The sequence below is a fragment of the Heloderma suspectum genome, chromosome 4 (assembly GCF_057233095.1).
Source record: "Heloderma suspectum isolate Gila_16-S chromosome 4, 16-S_ref, whole genome shotgun sequence".
NCBI classification, from domain to species: domain Eukaryota; kingdom Metazoa; phylum Chordata; class Lepidosauria; order Squamata; family Helodermatidae; genus Heloderma; species Heloderma suspectum.
Window position 1 is genome coordinate 174223048 of NC_139461.1, and position 19554 is coordinate 174242601.

Consider the following 19554-nt stretch of genomic DNA (forward strand, 5'->3'; position numbering starts at 1 on the left):
AAGACAGGGAGTGAAGGCTGTTCAGGCTCAATGGGAAGCTTGGCAGGAAGTACAAACAGAGCAGTGGAAGAGGTGTAAAATGGACCAGTAGCGTATTATATGAGTGTAAAATTCTCCTTTGCTTGCAGCATTTGGCCTTGGCTGATCTCCCTTCTAAACAGTTTTCAGCCTCACGAGGAAGATCTCTCCTGCCCTAATGGTAAGGATACTCCCTTATGAAGCAGTCTATGGAAGATGTGCTTGAATGAAGAGTGGGGCTGGCGGGAGAACAGAGACCTTTCAAGTATGAATGCATCATTCAATGTGATTATAAATTGGGCTGAGCCAAAACTACTTACCTCATTTTTGCCTTCATTTTCATAAGTTTTGAAAATCGCTTCCTGTTTCCTGTGACTTATCAGCACTCATATTATTTTCATTCTATTTGCCCTCACTCTCCTTGGCCTCATTTGCCCACACTGCTGACAGATAATTCTGGTTGGCGGTTACAACTTCCATGACTTAGCCCAAGGCATTACAATACTACATCTTCACACGATGATGTCACTGGCAGTTGTAAACAAAATCACATGGATTGCCACATACCTTCGTATTAAATGACAGTGAGGGCAAAGAAGGAAGAAAATGGCACTGAAGAGTAGCAGCAGCTGGGGAAAACAATGGCAGTGTGGATGTTCATAGAGATTAGTATTTTTCTGGCAATTTGGTTGCAACAGATGTGCTGTTTAAACAGTGACTGAAACTGGAGAATACTCAGTGCAACCCAAACTATGAATCACCATCTTTTGCTTTTGGATTGAATCTTATTTATTTACTCCATCTTGCATTAAGCTCTTATTAAACCTTATGGAAGACAAAATGTAATTCAGTGTACAATCCAACAAAGGTAAGCATTTTTATGTGTTAGGTTGATACCAGTTGTAGAGCATATGCTTAATTCTCCAGTAGAAATCAGTGGGACTTAAGAGTGCTTAACTTTGACTGGATTGGAATCTCATTTTAATAGCGGACTAGACTTGGTGATGAATGCAGTCCTGCACAGTTATTCGTCATTTTCTCTGTCTAATTGTTTACTAGCTACCCCCCTTCCAGAGGAGTTTGAGCTGCAGGGATTCTTAGCTTTGAGACCTTCCTTCAGGTGAGTGGCTGCTGGAGGTAGCAAGTTACCTTGATGACAGGTGATATCATCAATAATGCTGGATCGATACTAATATCCAGTAACGATTAAGTTTAATTTTTTCATAACCAACAGCAAGACACAAAATCTGGCGTGTCTCCATTCTGTCCCCACCTCCTTCCACAGTTCTTTTCATTGTTTTTTCTTTTCTTTTTAAAAAACTCTTTATGACCCCAATTCTAATTCCTTAAGCTTCTGTCTGTTCTAGCGTACTTAATGTTTAATCTATTTGGAGACTTTTAGAGGGAAACTGACGCAATGCAAAATGTGAGAAAAGGAGGATTTAGACTGTGTGTTTCCACAGAAATAGGATTTTTCTCTCCCATCCTGATAGGAGCCTTTGGTCTGAAAGCAGCTGCCCAGGATCTCCCCTGGATCATCCAAGAGGAGTCATATAATACCTTGGCAGATCTAACTCTGCATTTAAATGCATGCATGGCACCTTTTTATACTGTAATATATGAAAAATTCTGAAATCCAGTCTCATACCATGCGTTTTTATGTTAACATGCAAGCATGACGTTGTGAAAATGTAAAGAAGGTCTGAAGGAACTGCTCATGATTGACTTACAGTGGGGATCAATAACTGGTGGTTCTTGGGGGCAACTCCAGGGCAAAAGGGGATTATGGAGGGAGCTCTGGTGGTAGCATGGAAACTGCTGGTAGACCGCTTTGGAGACTAATAGCGGGAGCTGGCTCAAACATCTATTTAAAATATAATGAAGAGGAATGACGTCTCTTTATCAGCAAAACAGAGTGGGGCAGAGGGTGGCGGGGAGGAAGCAGCAGGTCCAAGTTACAGTAGAGCATGAGGATATTATGCTGAATTTTAAAAATTGCCCAGAACTTTTGAAATCTGTCCCCCTTGGGGGTGGTTCTTGAGAGGAATCTGGCTATGGATCTTTCTGGATCTAGGAGTAATGCATCTTTGATTTTGGGGGATTGTTCTTCCTTGGGCATTATTCTTCCTTGGGGCAGATGGGAAGGAACTCTTGGGATCATGTATGCCCTGCACCCCATAATGGGAAAACTACCAAGTGAACCAGGAAGAATGAACCCAAGGTCTCCCTGGTTCACCGATTGGTAGGGAACAAGAGAGCCAAAGGCCTGCTCCTGATCCGTTCTCTTTGCATAGAACCTCAGGACAGGGTGGTCTGTTGCTGTTTTTTATGTCTGTAATGCCATCTGTGCACATGACCCTTTACAAAGAACAGGTTTGACAGGTCCCTACCCCGAGGGGCTTGCAATCTAAAAATAAACACAAAGATTTATATAAAAGTTTGAGCTTTTGTCCGTTCCCATGAAACACACAAGCATATTGTGTCGGCATTAATCTGCAGAACACTACAGTAAAACTATCTTAAAATAGAATTGTAGCCTTTAAAAGTTCTGTGTGTATAGTTTTATACTGAAAGTAAGACTTTGGCTAAAGTTTGTTGTACCAGCTAATGTTGGTCTCACATATGTCCCTTGTGCCAGGTTCAAAGCTTGACTTTCCCTTCTCTGTTTATGTCAACAACTAGGAACTTAGATTTCTCCAAAGGCCATCAGGGGATTACTGGAGACAAAGAAGGGCAGCATCGGCGTATACGGCAACAACGCCTGATCTTCACAGGCAAATGGATTGCTGACAACCAGCCAAGGTATCTGCACAGCTGCTGGCGTCATCCTTCGCCCTTCTGTGCATGATGTTTCTCGTTGCCACTTAGTGTTTCTGTTGCTTGTTGATAATGACAGGTGTTAAATATGGTAAAGCCAAACTGAAGATGTGTTGTCGGGCACTATATTTAACACCGCACAAGGCAGTGTGTGGGAGTACGGTAGTCACACTAGGCAGTTACTAAAAATGTACATAATACTAAGTCTTTTTTGAAGGCATAGATGGCTCTTGCAGCACTTAAGGCAATGTTAAAAGTCTGTCTCGAATTTGTAGGGCTGCTGTTAATTTGCCTGTTTCAATTTATTATCATTAACGCCATTTGCATATCTTTCATGAGCATGGAAGAGGCAGACCTGAACAAATAAAGCTGCCGTAGGCTGAACCTGACTACTGCTCCATCTAGCCTAGGGTTGTCTAGTCTGATTAGCAGCAGCTCTGTAAGGGCTCCAGTATTCAGCCCTGTTGCCTGGAATCTTTTAACAGGAGATGCTGGGGATTGAACTGGGACCTTGTGCATCCAAAGGTTGCTTTTGATCAGAGGTGGGCAGCCTGCAAGCAGCCCATGGTCTAATTTCAGAAGCCCTCTGCAAGTGAGCATTTCACACCTTCAGTAAGAGCGAGCTGTTCCTCCCCCAGGAGCCTTCTCAGTGGGGAGTGCGGGAGAGAAAAAAGGGATGACTCCACCCACCTTTGGCTCTGGCCACCACCGGCATGTGACCCCCGAAAGATTCCCCCTCTGGGAATGAAAAAAGTTGCCTCTAGACACACCTATCCAGAAAGCATTTTCCTCTAATGTGAAAACAAGCTAGGCAAATTGAAAAACCTTGATATAGAGAGATTTAAATTGCAAGTACTGAAAAAACAGACTTGTGATGTAGAATTAATAATATGCTGTGTTAGATATTGGGATGATTGGATTTCTCTGAACAAAAATATTGAATGGAAGGTGGTTATTTATCTTGAAGCTCTAATAGCCGCTCTTAAAGATGTATTTCCAGGTTTGCCTCTGAGCATATTTCCTCTACCTAGCAGTGCAGGAAGCTTACTATGTGATTGACCTTTTATGCACTTTGAAATGTTTTTTCTGTAAGGCTTTTGTGTTCTGCACTGGTTCTATATGCTTGTTTATCTCACAGTTGCCTTTACTGTTTAGGTTAATATACTGAAGTAGTAGGATATAGGGGAATGGGGAGGGGAACAGTGCCACAGAGATGAGCGCTATGATAGGGTGAGAATGTTGTCAGTCCCAGAATTACTCCTGGATAAACATGTAAACAAATCCACAAAGCTTGCACCCTCCCCCTCTCCAAATCTTTATTAGTCTGCTGTGCCAAAAGGAACTGAGAACCACATCAGTGTACCATAAAGGATGGCATGTTCCTCATTCTTCTTACAAGACAATTCGGGCAAGTGGTGGCTTTCTGTTTGTTGCAGCAAGGCAGACCAGCAATAGCAGTATTATGGATGTCTTGTGTATTCATGTGCTCCACTACACATGTGCAAACTAAGTTGAGGTGGTATAGTGTAGTTTTCTTAGTTACAGATGTTGGGACTCAGCCTATAGTTGGATTTGTGCTGGTGACCTGTGGGATGTCAGGTGAGGATTCAGCCTATGTGTCACAACTTTGCTGTGACCAAAGGAGAGAATTGCAAGGAGTTCAGCCAAAGAAGCCCCCTTGTGCCAATAGGCTAGAGTAGGTCAGATGATATTCCCTGCCTGCTATAAAAACTTGCTCATCAGAATTACTCACTGATCTGAGCAATTAGAAGACTTGCTCTTGCTGGGGACAGACTGCCTTCACCTAGCTCCCCTCTGCTTTTGTCTCACCTCACTTTCAGATTCATAGGAACTGGGTCTGACATCAAAAAGCTGTATGTTTGCTTTTCATTTAATTCTGTGTGGTTTTTTGCTGCCCCTGAAGATCTGATCAGTAACATGAGGTCAATTCCTTTTGTCTTTCTCTGAAAGGTTGATCCAATGTGAAAATGAGGTTGGGAAACTCCTGTTTTTGACGGAGATCCCAGAATTGCTACTTGAGGAGCACAGTGAAGCCAAACAGAGTCATGTTCTGCAGGAAGCATCGGAGCCACAGATTGTAGATGGGAGCCCAGGACTTAGGTCAGTGCTGTCGACAAGTCGAAACCTGAGCAGCAGCTGTGACACAGGAGATAAGCCAATGGTGACATTCAAAGAGAACATTAAACCCCGAGAGGTAAACAGAGAGCAAGGCCGAAGTTATCTAACTAAGGAAGTGGGTAGGGAAAGAAGGGACTATAGCAAAGGAATTACAGCCAATAAAAGTGATGGGAAGAAGGACAACAACAACAAGAGGAAGAATGAGATCAAGAAGTGTGGCATGGAAAAAATGCAGGAAGCAGGGAAGCAGAACGTGGCGGTACAGGTAAGGCTTTAATACTTGATATCATCACTGTGAAATTTTTCATGCAGGCATTTGAATTATTTGCAGTCCTGGAAAGCTCCTGAAGCTCCTGTGAGCTCTGGTATAATTGGCATAGTTGACCTTTGAAGGTTAGATCGACTGGTTCACATGTTGCACTCTCAGTGAGGGTGTACAGAAGCTTCCCTGAGCCACCATTTCAGGCAGCCATGATGAGTACCTGCACCTGGACCTCCTTCCACCTTGCTCTGGCAAAAGGAAGATCACTTCCTGCTTACCCTTACAACACCACCTTATTTTTCTTGATGAAGAAACCAAGGAAATGGCTGCTGGTGTCCTTCTTGGTTTTCTCTGGTATTGGCTGATCTTTCTTCATTGGGGAGGGGAACAGCAGGTAAAGACGGTGAATGAAGCTTTTCCTTTGACAGGAGCTTAGTGGTTAAGACGCTGAACTGCAGACTGGAAGGTCGGCAGGACAGCAGTTCAAGACCCGAGTGCTGCGTGACGGAGTGAGCTCCCGTCTTCAGTCCCAGCTCCTGCCATCCTAGCAGTTCAAAAGCAAGAAATTGCAAGTAGATAAATAGGTACCGCTTTGGCGGGAAAGGTAACAGCGTCCCGTGCACCTCGGTGTCCAGTCATGCCGGCCCCATGACCACGGAAGCGTCTTCAGACAGCGCTGGCTCTTCGGCTTAGAAATGGAGATGAGCACCATACCCTAGAGTCGGACATGACTGGTTGGGGACACCTTTACCTTAGAGATGAAGCATTGCAAGAGCTGGAAAGAGCTGCTTCTAGAGTGAGTGTCTGTACTGGCAGTAGCCACTACAGGCACAAAGAGGCTTTTGTATGTGTGGTCCCTGATTAGAATGGTAACTTGTGAACTGGCTTTATATTATTATTAGATTTGTTTTCCATAAAAGCTGCCATCTTTCATCATTTAGCAGCACTATAGACAATGTAATTCTTTGTATTCCCACCCTCCCCACAAGGATAACGTCTGGTTGTATGCGTTGTATAGTTTGTATAGTTCTCTGGTGCTTTGTTGATGATGAAACATTTGTTGTAGCTGCTCAAGAGTTAGTCTTCAACAGCCCTTCCATTCTCCAGAAAAAAATCGAAGTTATGTTTGAAATCTGTGTATCTTCATTGATTTCTTTACAGGTTGGGTGGCTAAGGCTGCAAGACTATGAATGCTTACCTGGGAGCAACTCCCACTGAATTCAGTGGGACTTGCTTCTGAGTAGACGTGCATGGGATTGCACTGTAAGACTGTTCTTTCCGTATCGTGGAGAGAGCACAAGATAGAAACTTGCCTAGTCTCTACCTTTTTTTTTTTTTAATGGCGTGGCTGTTGAGACGTGTTCAAGGGAAGGTAGAAATGAGCATATGGGATTTGACCAGGCTTCTAAATATTCTATTGCCTACTCATCTGAGGCAAAGAAGAATTACCTCCAGGCAACCAGGCAGACGTGTTTCTGTGACCGGGAAGATGATTGGTGGTTCTTTTTCCTTTCAATGCTGTTGATATTTGCCATTGATGTTTCAGTGCTGTTGATGTTTGTTGATGACTTGCATTGCCCACTTGCATGTGCAGGCAAATGAGCTAGTAGCTGGGCTAGTATTTATTGTGGACTAACTTGCAAGATTGGAATCCAGAGGTCATAATGTATGCAAGTTAGTGCCTGGGGGGGATTGTACATGTATCACAGGTTCACTTTATTATAAAAAGAATTGTAGCCTCCACCCACAATAACGTCCTTGCATGTGTGTGTGTGAACTTGGAACTCATTATATATGGAACTTGGAACTCATGTTTAATGGAAAACCTGGATATTATTAAGGATACCTTCTTGCATTTGTGGAGTCGGTTATGAGATTGAAGGATGAATGTGTCAAGAGAAAGATCAACTAGTCTACAGCACAACAGTGATATATACGTTAACTTCTGCATACTGCTATTTTGATCCATTTAAAATCTGAGCTAGGTTTTGGAAAGGGGCCTAATAGTGCCTGTGTGTTTTCTGAAATTAGGCCCTTAGTATTTTTAAGAAGTGCATGGTTGGCTCAGTAGCCTTCAGCATCGTTAGGCTATGGCAAATAGTTACCACTTTATGGTAATCGGCAACTGCCATTAAGTAGGCCTTATGTAAGTGAAGTGTCTTGTACTGTCAATGTCAGTACATGAGCACAATGCAGAGGAGTTCTCAGTGATATTCTGAAGTGTTAAAATAAATTTCTCATATGTCAGCATGCTGTTGAATGTGGACAAATCCTATCCAATCAATTTTCCAGAGCAATAATTGCTCACACCCGATTTTGCAGTTGCCCAAGTTTGTTCAGGGCCATATTTCCATGAAGCGCAGTTCCTTCCAGAGGTCCCTATGTTGTGCTGTTTTATAAAGAGGGTGTGAAAGTATCTCAGGGTGCATTTTGTTGAAGTTTCTTTTGGCCCTAGTCTCCAGTTCAAATCATTACTCAATTTCATTCTCGCCAGCTCTCATTATTTAGCTTTAGAAATGTATTCTTTGCTTTTGAAGCAGGTTAGTTTTTGGTCACCTAGGGATTTCTTTTCTTGCATAAATTTTCAAAGTGGCAGGCAGGTCAGCATCTCCATCTTTTCTAAGTGCAAGGAGCAGCACAGTGTGAAAGGGGTTATGCCATAGGCCAGCTTTGAGGCAAGAGAGATGAAAAGGACCATAATGGGTTTTTTCCCCCATAAAAAAAACACACCATACCTGTGTCCTCAAGGAAGGAATATTCATGGGAAGGTACATGACTTGTAACATAGGCTAATGTGAGCTTAGCACTAATCTTAAATCACTTAGCATTCCTCTTATACTAGAGTATTTTATTTAGTCTCTAGTTAAGAACCTTGGTGATTTCTTCTTAATCTCCAAATTCTCCTGTTCAGCCACTTGGTTCTGCTATTTGTTGGCTAAGTGGCTTATAAAAATGAAATATCTAATACTTTCCTCAATCTCATTATTACAAAAACCTGTCTTCTTTGAAGTATTTGAAGCTGCAATTGATGGTGAGAGAAATGGAGCTTGTAGTAATACAGGGCAATGAGGATCAGACGCTAATTTCATTATGGCCCAGATCATATAAGCCAGTGGCCTGGTTCACACATAATGCTGATCCATGATTTATTTAACCCATGGTTTGTTGCCCTACCCAGGGTTTGTATGGCAGACGATGAAACAAATGGTGGTTTGTTTTCTCAATCGCTGGGTTGTTTCTTTCCCTCCTCTTTTGCCCACTTCCTCCCTGTATCTCAGATGCCTTTGCAGTGCTGTAGTACTGACATGTAGAGTGGCTGGGCTTTTTATTGCTCTTGCTTGCTGCCTCTGTAGCCTGGCGAAACAACATATGAACAACCCATTCAACCCATTCCTACCCCAACTAGGGTAGGACGAAGAACTTACCAGATTTCGCAGAACCTAGTGTGTCTGCCAGAATTCATGGGGCATCTTTCTGGCTTTAACGAAGGCAAGATACGCTAATGGCAAGTGCCATTAGCTTATTGTGAGAAAAATACAGCCATAATTTGCGCATTTTATGCCATTTGCAGCTGTAAAGCACTTCTACGTAAATTGCGGCTGTAAGCGCTTTACAGCCACAAATGGCATAAAATATGCAAATTACGGCTGTAATTTTCCCATGATAAGCTAATGGCAGCCACCATTAGCAGATCTTGCCTTCTTTTTTTTTAAGCTGGAAAGACGCCTTGCGTGAAATCCAGCGGACGCACAGGAAAGGGTGGCTGTTCCGCTGCAGATCATGTAGGTCGGATTCTTAGGAATCTGGCCTCATTGGAGTCCTCATTGGATTTCTTCAGCATCCCTAATGACAGCCTGTGATTTAAACAACCCTGAGTTCACAACCAAACAACAAACCATGGATTCTCTTTCTACGTTGTTTGTGGTTAACAAACAATGGTTTGTTGGTGCAGCCGCATTCATACATCATGACGACCCAGAATTCAACAACCTATACCATGGGTTAGTGTTATGTGCAAACCAGGCATGTGTTTGTAGAGGCTATGTCCACTGGGGAAGCAGAATCATGCTCACCCACTGGGCCCACCTGTCCAGCCTCTGGATATTGGATATGGGCAATTTGCATGTTTTGCATGCATAAAACTCCAGCATGCATAGGTCTGTGTAGGCCCTATGTAAATATTACGTATGTAAAACTTCAACATGCACTGATGACAGAACTATGCTAGGTTGTGGTAGATAGGAATGAGCAATGCGAGCTATACCATCCTGAGATACTTTCACTAATAGTGCAAGCCTACACAGGTCTACTCAGAAGTAAGTACCGTTGCGTTCAGTGGGGCTTACTCCCAGGTAAGTAGGTATAGCATTGCAGCCAAAAGAGATCTTTCAAAACACAACAAGTTTACATGTAAAAATGCATAATCGCACAGATCCATTTGAGCTGGAGCACCACTGTAGAAATGTTGTAGCAACTTAAAGCTGGACTTATTCTCCAGCTGGGCAGAGGTCCAAATTTTGGCTCACCAATGGAGAGTGTTCTATCCGTCTCTGAGCGTGATAAATCTCAGGCTACCTCCCAACCATGAGGCTAGAGCAGGGAGCGAGGATCAGCCTTGTGGTCACGCATGCTTCTGAGCCCTCAGACCAACTGCTGGGATAATCCCTAGCCCCAAGATTGGGGTTTGTTTTGAGGCTGTGTTTCTGAGGCCCTCCTCGTGCCTTGGAAGTGCAGAACCAAAGCAAGCCCCAGCTGCTCTCTCCAACCCCAGTATGGAGCTGGGGCTGGGTCAGATTCCAAACATGATCCCTAACTTGTTTCGAAGCTGGGGAGGGGAAGAGGGGAGCGCCCTTGACCTCATGCTGGGTGTTAGAGACACAATGCAAGGGCAGGGTCCTGGTTGACCACAAATGTTTGGTTGGCCACTAAGGACAACCCAGTGATTTTGGTTCCCTACTAATAGGGAAAGGGAACTAAAAGTTTGGAAAGAATTGTTACATCTCAAGTAAATGTTAGTCTTGTCTAAGAAGGTGTGGAGAAATAAGCCAAGGCAAAAACCTAGTAGTAATGCTTTGAATGGCTTGTCTTCCTAGGTAAAATCCCAAACAGAGCTGAGGAAAACTCCAGTGTCTGAAGCCAGGAAAACACCAGTGACTCAGTCCCCAAACCAGGCCAGCAACTCCCAGTTCATCCCCATCCATCATCCAGGAGCTTTCCCTCCTCTTCCCAGCCGGCCAGGTAAAAACTATCCTTCCCCGAATTACAGTTATATTTGGCTTTGTTTAAAATGATGATATGGTCCTCCAGTGGCTTCCAAATATCTATTTTTCCATGTAGAACACAGAAAGGGGCTTCTTTATGAAATGTTCCATTTCTGAAACTGGAATGCAAGTGGGTGTGGTCATTATAGATGCTTAGCGCTACACCATATGAGTCTTACCAGGCATAGATTTACCATCTTTACAGTGTCTGAATGATAGCACAAGTGTCCTTTCTGCCACAGGTACACAGATTGAGAAGCCACCTCATACAGTCAGGGCCAGAAATATTGGAACAAGGATAACTGTTTTGGCAGTTGGCCTCTGTACACCACCACATTGAAGTTGAAAGGAAACACACCCAGGTGGAAGCGAAGTCAGGACTTTCAGCTGTAATTCAAGGGGTTTGACAAAAGTGGGGCACTAACCATTCAGGAAGGACAGCCAGTGGCATACACCCCCCATCATTGGGGGCTCATAAGTAATGGAAGGAATGGCTGACAAGCAGCTGCATGGCCAGGTGTGGCCTGTTTCCTGGGTACCCCATGACCAGTGAAGCAGATAAAAGGCCTGGAGGTGGTTCTTGAGTGTTACATTTGCATTTGGTAGCTGTTCACTGGAACTCCCAACATGGGGTCCAAAGAGGTGTCCATGCGAGTGAAGGAGGCCATCATTAGGCTGAGGAAACAAAACCCATCAGAGAGACAGCAAAAACAGTGGGAGTGGCCAACAGAACAGTTTGGAACATCCTGGAAAACGAAGGAATTAACTGGCAAGCTCAGCAACAGCAAAAGGCCTGGCAGACCACAGAAGACAACTAAAGTGGATGACCGCAGAATTCTGCTCATGGTGAAGAAGAACCCTTTCACAACATCTAGCCAGGTCAAGAACACTCTTGAGGAGGTAGGCATGTCATTGACAACATCTACAGTCAAGTGACGGCATCACAACAAGGTGCAAACCACTGGGAACGCTCAAGAACAGACAGGCCAGATTAGCCATTGCCAGCAAACACCTAAAAAAGCCTGCCCAGTTCTGGAATAAGATTCTTTGGACTAATGAAACCAAGATTAACTTGTACCAGAATGATGGGAAGAAAAAAATATGGAGAAGGAAAGGAACAGCTCATGATCCAAAGCATCCCACATCATCTGTCATGTGGAGGCAGTGTGATGGCATGGGCATGTACGGCTGCCAATGGAACTGGGTCACTGGTGTTTATTGATGATGTGACTGCTGATCAAAGCAGCAGGATGAATTCTGAAGTGTATAGGGCTATACTTTCTGCTCAGATTCAGCCTAATGCTGCGAAACTGATAGGATGCCGCTTCATATTGCAGATGGATAATGACCCAAAACATACAGCAAAAGCTACCCAAGAGTTTCTCCAGGCAAAGAAGTGGGATGTTCTTTAATGGCCAAGTCAGTCACCTGATCTCCACCCAATAGAGCATGCTTTTCACTTCCTGAAGGCAGAAAGACCCACAAACAAGCAGCAGCTGAAGGCAGCTGCAGTAAAGGCCTGGCAAAGCATCTTGAGGGAGGAAACTCAGCATTTGGTCATGTCCGTGGGTTCCAGACTTCAGGCAGTCATTGACTGCAAAGGATTTTCATCCAGGTATTAAAGGCGATCCTTAAGTTTGAAATGATGTTGGTTTGTTCCATTACTTATGAGCCACCAATGATGGGTGGTGGTGGTGTATGCCACTGGCTGTCCTTCCTGAATGGGTAGTGCCCCACTTTTGTCACACCCCTTGAATTACAGCTGAAAGTCCTGACTTCGCTCCCATCTGGGTGTGTTTCCTTTCAACTTCAATGTGGTGGTGTACAGAGGCCAACTGCCAAAACAGTTATCCTTGTTCCAATATTTCTGACCCTGACTGTACATAATCTGAGAACCTGCAGTGGAAAAGATGATTCCGCTGCCACAAAATGCACACCTTTACGTGCATGGGGATTAATTCTTCCCATGCTTGAAAAGGTGTGCCTTTTGTGGCAGTGGAAACATCTTTTCCACTGCAGGTACTCAGATTACCTATGAGGTGTTGGAAAAAGTAATGTGTGAACCAGCCATTTGTTTCTCAAAACATATATTAAAAAAACCTGCTTCATGTGTAACATACAAGAAATGCAAACTTCTCTGATCACCAGGGGCCTGCTAGGATGTTGTACCTCCCACTGCATCCTGGAATTGTCTCCCAAGGGAGGGTAGGAGTGGAGCTGCAGTCTCGCTTGCATATTCTCTCTCACACACACAGGTGTCTTACTGCGGGGAAAAATGAATGACTGAATCAGACCCAGCATTTGAATAGAGGATTTCCTTGAGTCTGCATAGTGAAACTGTCTTTAAAAGGCAGGATCAGGGGAATGAGCCAAATGCCCACACATGATCTGTCTTGGGAAATAATCCTGGAAAGGAGGCAGGAAGTAACATCCAAAGAGGCCCCTGAAGTATACCCCACTTTAGAAAGTGGTTTCCTTTTCTGAAATGTGTACCTCTCCTTTTTTTAGGCTTCCCACCTCCTGCCTACGTTATTCCCCCTCCTGTGGCTTTCTCCATGAGCTCAGGATACACGTTCCCAGGTGGCGTTTCTGTCCCAGGAACCTTTCTTCAGTCTGCAGCTCATTCACCTGCAGGCAATCAGGTGCAAGCTGGGAAGCAATCCCACATTCCTTACAGCCAGCAGCGGCCCTCTGGACCAGGCCCAATGAACCAGGGACCTCAGCAGACACCATCCCCTTCTCAGCAGTCTCTCGCATCCTTACCAGCTCAGGCAACAGCACAGTCTGCAAGCCAGTTACAGGTCCAGGCTCTGGCCCAGCAGCAGCAGCAACAGTCGCCTACAAAAACTGTACAGGCCTTAGGGAAGAGTCCTCCGCACCACTCTGGATTCCAACAGGTGAGCTTTAAGCAGGGCCGCAACTTCAAGTGATTGGGGGTCTTCTAGCCCTCCCCTATCTGGACTAGATTACTGTGGATACAGATTTTTAGTCAGGGAAGGGTAGATTCATACTCAAATATGAATAACCCTGGCTGCAATATTTGCCTTTCTGCAGACTTCACAATGGAAAAGTATAAGCAAGAAAGGAGAAAAGGAATGGGCAAGTGGGGTTGGGAGAGAGTCCCATCAGAACAAGGTTGACAAAGTAGGAGCACAGTTGCAGGGGAGAGACAGAGGAGGAACATGAGGGCCTTTTATTTACTAGTAATACTTACATCTCCTTTCTGCCCAAATATGCCTGGGAGTACAGCAATTTTGTAGAACTTAAATTTGACAGACACCTCCACCAAAGCTCCATTTAGATATTAGATCTGGATATTAGGTTTCCTCTAATTTTAAAGAATACCAAGTTATTTTACAGGATGGTTATACAGACTATAACCAGATAATGCAAATGAAGCACTTCGAACACTTGAAAGTGCTATACAGATGTTAACTATCACTATTATTACTGTTACTATTCCAGCAATGCAAGAAGTTTGGTGGGCGCAGCTTTTTAAACTCTGTGACATGGCAAACCATGTCTGCTTGAACTCCTTTTCTGTTAAACATTGGTGAGAGCCCTAAAGTTGGAAGGCTATCCTATCCTTGTATATGTTCTGTCTGCCAAAACATTTTCCCAGCTTTTCCTCAGTTCTTAACATCTAGGAACTTTCAAAATGAAAGCCATGTGCTGGCAGATTCTGTTCAGTGTCACAGAATGTGCAGTCCTGTCCAAGTATGTTGAGCTGGTTTGCATGACACGACAGTCCACCATGGCTTAATTTATCCGCGGGGGCTGTCACTTTGTGCAGATGCCAATTTTGCATCGCTCCAGGAGTTCCCAGCTTGCTGTGTCGTCCAAACCCGCACAGCATGGCTTGTTGGAGGGTTTAACGATCCTCACATAAGCCTACAACAGCCCATGGGTTATTTGGAGGTTGTTTAATCCTCCAACAAGCAACACCGCCCAGGTTGGAATGATATGACATGCCACAGCCAGGCAGTGCTTAGGCAAATTGTACCCTGCACATGCTGGCACATGCTGTGGCTCACAACGAGCCACAGTGGCTTGTTTAAGCCATGGGGGCTTGTTTTGATTGTGTGAACCAGCCCATTGTCTGTGTTTGGGTGGTGGTGGTTTCTGCATATTTTTATATCAAGTGGTGCAATGAGAATGCATTTTTATGTTGAGAAAAGCGAAAAGTTTTCTGTCCCCTAGTGCCTGAGAAGTCTACTTATCAAGTCAGGGTGTTCGATCAGCTAGTCAGCTCTGAAATAGAGAAGTAAAATTGCAGATTATTTTTGGGAGAAATCGAATATGTAATTTGCCATGTTGGTCTCTTGATGGCTAGAAACCTAAATCAGTACCTAAACTTATGTAGAGGCTGTCTGGTTTTAAATAATGAATTGTACTGAATGTTGGGGTGTTTGTTCTTAGTATCCCCAGGCAGACTCCTCCAAGCAGCTATGGAATCCTCCTCAGGTCCAAGGTCCATTGGGGAAGATGATGTCTGTGAAGCAGCCCTACTATCTTCAGGGCCAGGACCCCTTAAAACTGTTTGAACAGTCATTGCAGCCTCCCCTGCTGCAGCAGCAGCCTCTGGAGAAAAAGATGAAGCCTTTCCCCATGGAGCCATATAACCAGAATCCCTCAGAGGTCAAGGTGCCAGAATTTTATTGGGACTCCTATGGCATGGCTGACAACCGCGTTGTGATGGCACAGCAGCAAGCTAACATGGACCGCAGAGGGAAACGTCAGCAAGGAGTCTTCCGCCCAGAGCAGGATCCAGTGCCTAGGATGGGTTTTGAGGTACTTAATGGATGAGTTGCAGGCAAAGTTGGAAAGCGAAAAGTAGTTTCCTCTGTACCCCAAACTAATTTAGAATGGAGCTGTTCATGGTGACTCTCAGAGACATCAATTAGCTTTGGTGGGTGGGGCTTCCCCATCAGGGCCAGTGTTAAGGGTTGGCATGGTCAGGCCTCTCTGCCAAGGGCCCACACCCCAGCAGGGGCCCCTTGACTTACTCCTCCTTTTTGCCATGGCAACCTGCTTGTTTGCCTGCCTGTCACCCTGGCCCAGACAATGGTGGGGGTGAAAAGGAGGAGCAGTAGATCCCACTGCCTTCTTGCTCACTGGCTCAAGCCAATGCTAGCAATGATGAGAATGAGGATGAGGAGTAATAGAAGCCATTGACATTGGTGATGAGAAGGCAGGCTCAATGAGGGAGGGGGCCCATTGGGGGTGTCTTGATCAAGGGCCCTCAAAAACCTGAAGCCAGCACTGATCCCCATTTTCCTGCCATGTTCCTATCATCATTTAATCAGAAGCATCTATGTTTCTGGCTCATTGATTCTACATGCTGACCACTGTCAGAAACAATCAAATGGCCTGATGTATTAGATATGCATGCCAAGGCAAAAATCCTTTTGTTATTTGCTTTTTAAAAAGTTGACTGATTTGATTTGATAACATCGCTTATTCTAGGGCTGAACCGAAAGACCACCCAACTTATCAGCCCTGTTTGCAGGCCACAGAAAGGCTTCTCCTTCTGATAGTTTGTGGCAGCTTCAAACAAGGCAAAATCTTTTTCCATTCTACTATTAATAGGACTCAGGAAATAGAGCGATAGGCAGGAAAACACCTGCATTGTCTTAAGTGGTGAAGAGTTGCTCATTTGGGAGTAGCTGCAATAGCATCGTTCCTCCCTAAACATCCATTGAACCTCAAGCATGTCCCTGTTTCATCTCCGGAAAGTATGAGAAAACTGGAAAGTATCCACAATAGATCCAAAAGGGGAGAGCTAGTCTCAAGGTGCTGAAAAAGTAGTTTTACTCTCTTAGAAGCTCAACATGTTTCAGCTCAATATATTAGTAAAGGCCTTTGGGGACTAAAAAGAGAATACATAATTTAATATGTCATAAATAAAATTTCACAAATGCTATAAAATCATACACATAGCAAAGATTGTCCCTATGTATACTTGCAATTCTTAAAAAGCCTTTAGAGAACTCTGTCAGGACTGTCTCACGTGTTTGAAGATATGATGAAATCAGAGTTGAAGGCAATACATTATATACCATACAGTAGAAATTATCAATCTGCTACATGGGTTTTAATAATAATTTGAGATTAAATGTCAGGGATGATCTGGGTGTCTTACTGGACAGAAGGGGAGTGTGTCCAAATGCAAGGTCTTGATTACATAAACAATCGCCTCATTGAGGCCTTGAGCTAAGGGTTTAAGTTCAACGTCAAGTATGCCCCTGTTTCATCTCCCCCTTCCCCCAGCCATTCTGAACAATGGCATACTATGTGCATGTGTGTGTCCTATGCAATGTAAAAAATAATCATAGCACATCTTCTTAAGATTCTGCTTTTTTGCAAAAAAATATAATATAACCAGCCATAGGCTTTTAAATCTTGCATATAATCTCCCACCACCCAAATCTTTGTCTCTCCACAACTGAAATGGAGTACCTGGTAAGTCACCTTAGCAAGAGGACTGGGATGGAACATTTATCTTGTGGAAAGTTGTAAAGTTCAAGTCTGAGCATGGATTTCTTCCAGAACTTTACTGGTCAACAAAATCAATAAAGGTTCTCAAACTTTATCACTGTAAGCCTGCATAAGTCAAGATTAAAATTGTTAAGAGGCTCCCTAAGTGTAAATAAAGCAAATACAATTAGTCCCTTTGGCAGCACCAGTTCTTATGCACAATCTGGGAGGAAGGAGGTTAAAGGAGAAATACCCAAATGACCTAAAGCATGAGTTAAAGTAGCAGAGTAAATACTGCTGGGAAAGCCAAAACCTTGTGAGAAGGAGGAATAGCCCCAGCACCTGGCATTGGTTGGTAGGGCACTATGGACGGGAGTCAAGACTTGTGTCTGCAACTCCAAATGCAAGCTCAGGCAGACTAGAGACCAAGTGATTTAGTATGAATCTCTTCCTTTTTAGAAATGGCCTTGGGCTGTCTCTGGGAACTGTGAAGCCAGCAACTGCTAATACCATTGCCTTGAAATTGTTTAGTATTTCATATACATGGAAGTGATCAAGGCTCAAAACCACTCTGCCGGAGCCCTATTGAGACCATGTTGGGCGCGAGCAGATTACTTGCACTTCTGAGGACACTGACGACTTTATCCTGTTAGAAACTAGCCATAAAAATAGCCCTGATTAGTGGTGCTGGCTACAGTTCCATGAGAGAGCAGAAAACGCATATGGCCAGAAACAGCTTCCTTGCTTTTTCTCACCTTTTGCTATGGTGTTGCTTTGCCAGTTGATGTGCCAGTTGTGTCTTCAGCAAAGCTAATGCTATTGCAGTTAATATCTTCCTTCGTTTTATAATTTCACCTGTAGAACAAATCAGGAGTTCACTTGCTAGTGTTGTGTTAGTAGTTGCAAGGAAGGTGAGGTAGGAAGTCAGCTCTGTTTGTTCTGTTCTTTGAGACCTGCCTGTGAGAGTTCAGTAGGAACAATTTAAAAGGTCACCACAGAGCCCCAAGGTTTGCCTTCAAGGAGGAAGGCCAAACAGTAACATTTTATCTGCCTGGGTATCTAGTTCTGTATTTCTAGATTAGCCTCACTTACTTTCTATGTGGACCTCATCCTAGCTACTGCAGTTTTGAGGCATTTGACAATGCTGGGCAGTGGGAGATGTGTGGAAAAGGTGGTAGGGATGCGGGTAGGCCAGGAGGGAAGAAGAGGTATCCATGAAAAGGAGCAAAAGATCTGAGCCCTGAGCATTCTGCACACCTTCTAACAAGTGCTGGAAACTTGGCTATGTGGTTTTTTTTTAAGGTCTGATTTTCATGCAGTAAATGAACCCTGCCTGCACTTCATCCAGCTGTGGTCGTGAGAATAAGGGTATACTGGTGGTGAAAGTATTTTACCCATCATTCAAAGAAAGCTTGGTTCTACTGCAGCTTGCAAAACTACAAAGATACTGGGCAGCTGAACAACATAATGCCTTAGTTTGCACATAATTATTATTAATGTAGTAGAGATCACATGATCCAGAAATGTAGAACCCAGTACCTTTCACTGTCGGTAAATTCAAAGTTGATGGGAAGCAGAATGATTCCTAAAGCACAACCAAGCAAGATAAGTTTGTTTGCCTCAACTTTGCTCTCTCTCCCCTTGAGTTTCTTCTTCCCCTGCTCTTTACCTCTGTGAGCTGCTTTTGCATGCTGGCACATCTGTCCTTGCACTCCCTTCTCTTGTATAGTAGCCTGCCTTGCATTCCTTCTGCTTCATATGGGCCCTCTTTTTGTTCCTGTAGCCTCCTTGCCTACCTACTGCTGTTCTTGCTTTCTCTTCTTTCCATGCTGCATCTCACTGTGCTCCTTTCTGTCACTAGGACCCCAAGAGCTCCCCCCTGCTTCCTCCGGACCTGTTAAAGAGTCTGGCTGCCCTGGAGGAGGAGGAAGAGCTGATTTTCTCTAATCCTCCTGATCTTTACCCAGCTCTGCTGGGGCCTCTCGCCTCTCTTCCTGGACGAAGCCTCTTTGTATGTATTTGACTTAATTCTGCTGCTTCTCGCTCTAATTTTGGCATATCTTTTTATTCCCCCCCTGCCCCCGCAAGGTCAGTGGGACATGTGAAATCATGTCCCTTGCTGAAAGCTTACACAGTTGTAATACTTCACTGATCGTGGGGTTGCTGCTTTCTGATCCGACACCTGATTCCTTAAGAGCTCTGGAAAGGGGGCTGTTATGAAGTTCCTCCTGCCTGATTTTGGGGTTTTTTGCAGTAGCCATCTTAACTTTCCAGGCCCACTCCATGGTGAGTGAGTGGAGGAGAAGCTGTTCCAGCTGAATGTGGTCCTGCTCCAGAGCTCTTAAGCAGGCACAGTTTCAAACTCAGAAAGTTGTGACCCTAGATAATCCTGATCCCTTGGCTTGCTGAGAACTTTCACTTTAAAGTTTTCTGTCTGTCTTGTACGAAATCATGCAGCCTATCCTTCAGAGTGTATCAGAATATGAATGAACAAGCCAATAGCTAAAGAGGAGGTCAGAGGTTGAAAAACAATATGAAGTTAATTTTCAGGTTTGCAGTACTTAGCGAGTTCTGACGATA

General features: G+C 44.1%; 1 protein-coding gene across 5 annotated transcripts in view; it reads left to right on the forward strand.

The window, feature by feature from the left end:
* SMG7 (SMG7 nonsense mediated mRNA decay factor) overlaps nucleotides 1-19554 on the forward strand; it is a 76755-nt gene that overhangs the window by 44236 nt on the left and 12965 nt on the right. For 4 of the 5 annotated variants that reach the window (XM_084851332.1, XM_084851330.1, XM_084851331.1 and 1 more), the window contains 7 exons: nucleotides 129-199; nucleotides 1078-1138; nucleotides 2701-2820; nucleotides 4807-5239; nucleotides 10330-10474; nucleotides 13006-13394; nucleotides 14917-15288. In XM_084851332.1, coding sequence (XP_084707458.1) covers nucleotides 129-199; nucleotides 1078-1138; nucleotides 2701-2820; nucleotides 4807-5239; nucleotides 10330-10474; nucleotides 13006-13394; nucleotides 14917-15288 — 1591 coding nt within the window. Of the gene's footprint in view, nucleotides 1-128; nucleotides 200-1077; nucleotides 1139-2700; nucleotides 2821-4806; nucleotides 5240-10329; nucleotides 10475-13005; nucleotides 13395-14916; nucleotides 15289-18835; nucleotides 18986-19554 lie in introns of all 5 variants that reach the window. The other variant, XM_084851334.1, reaches the window with a different exon arrangement.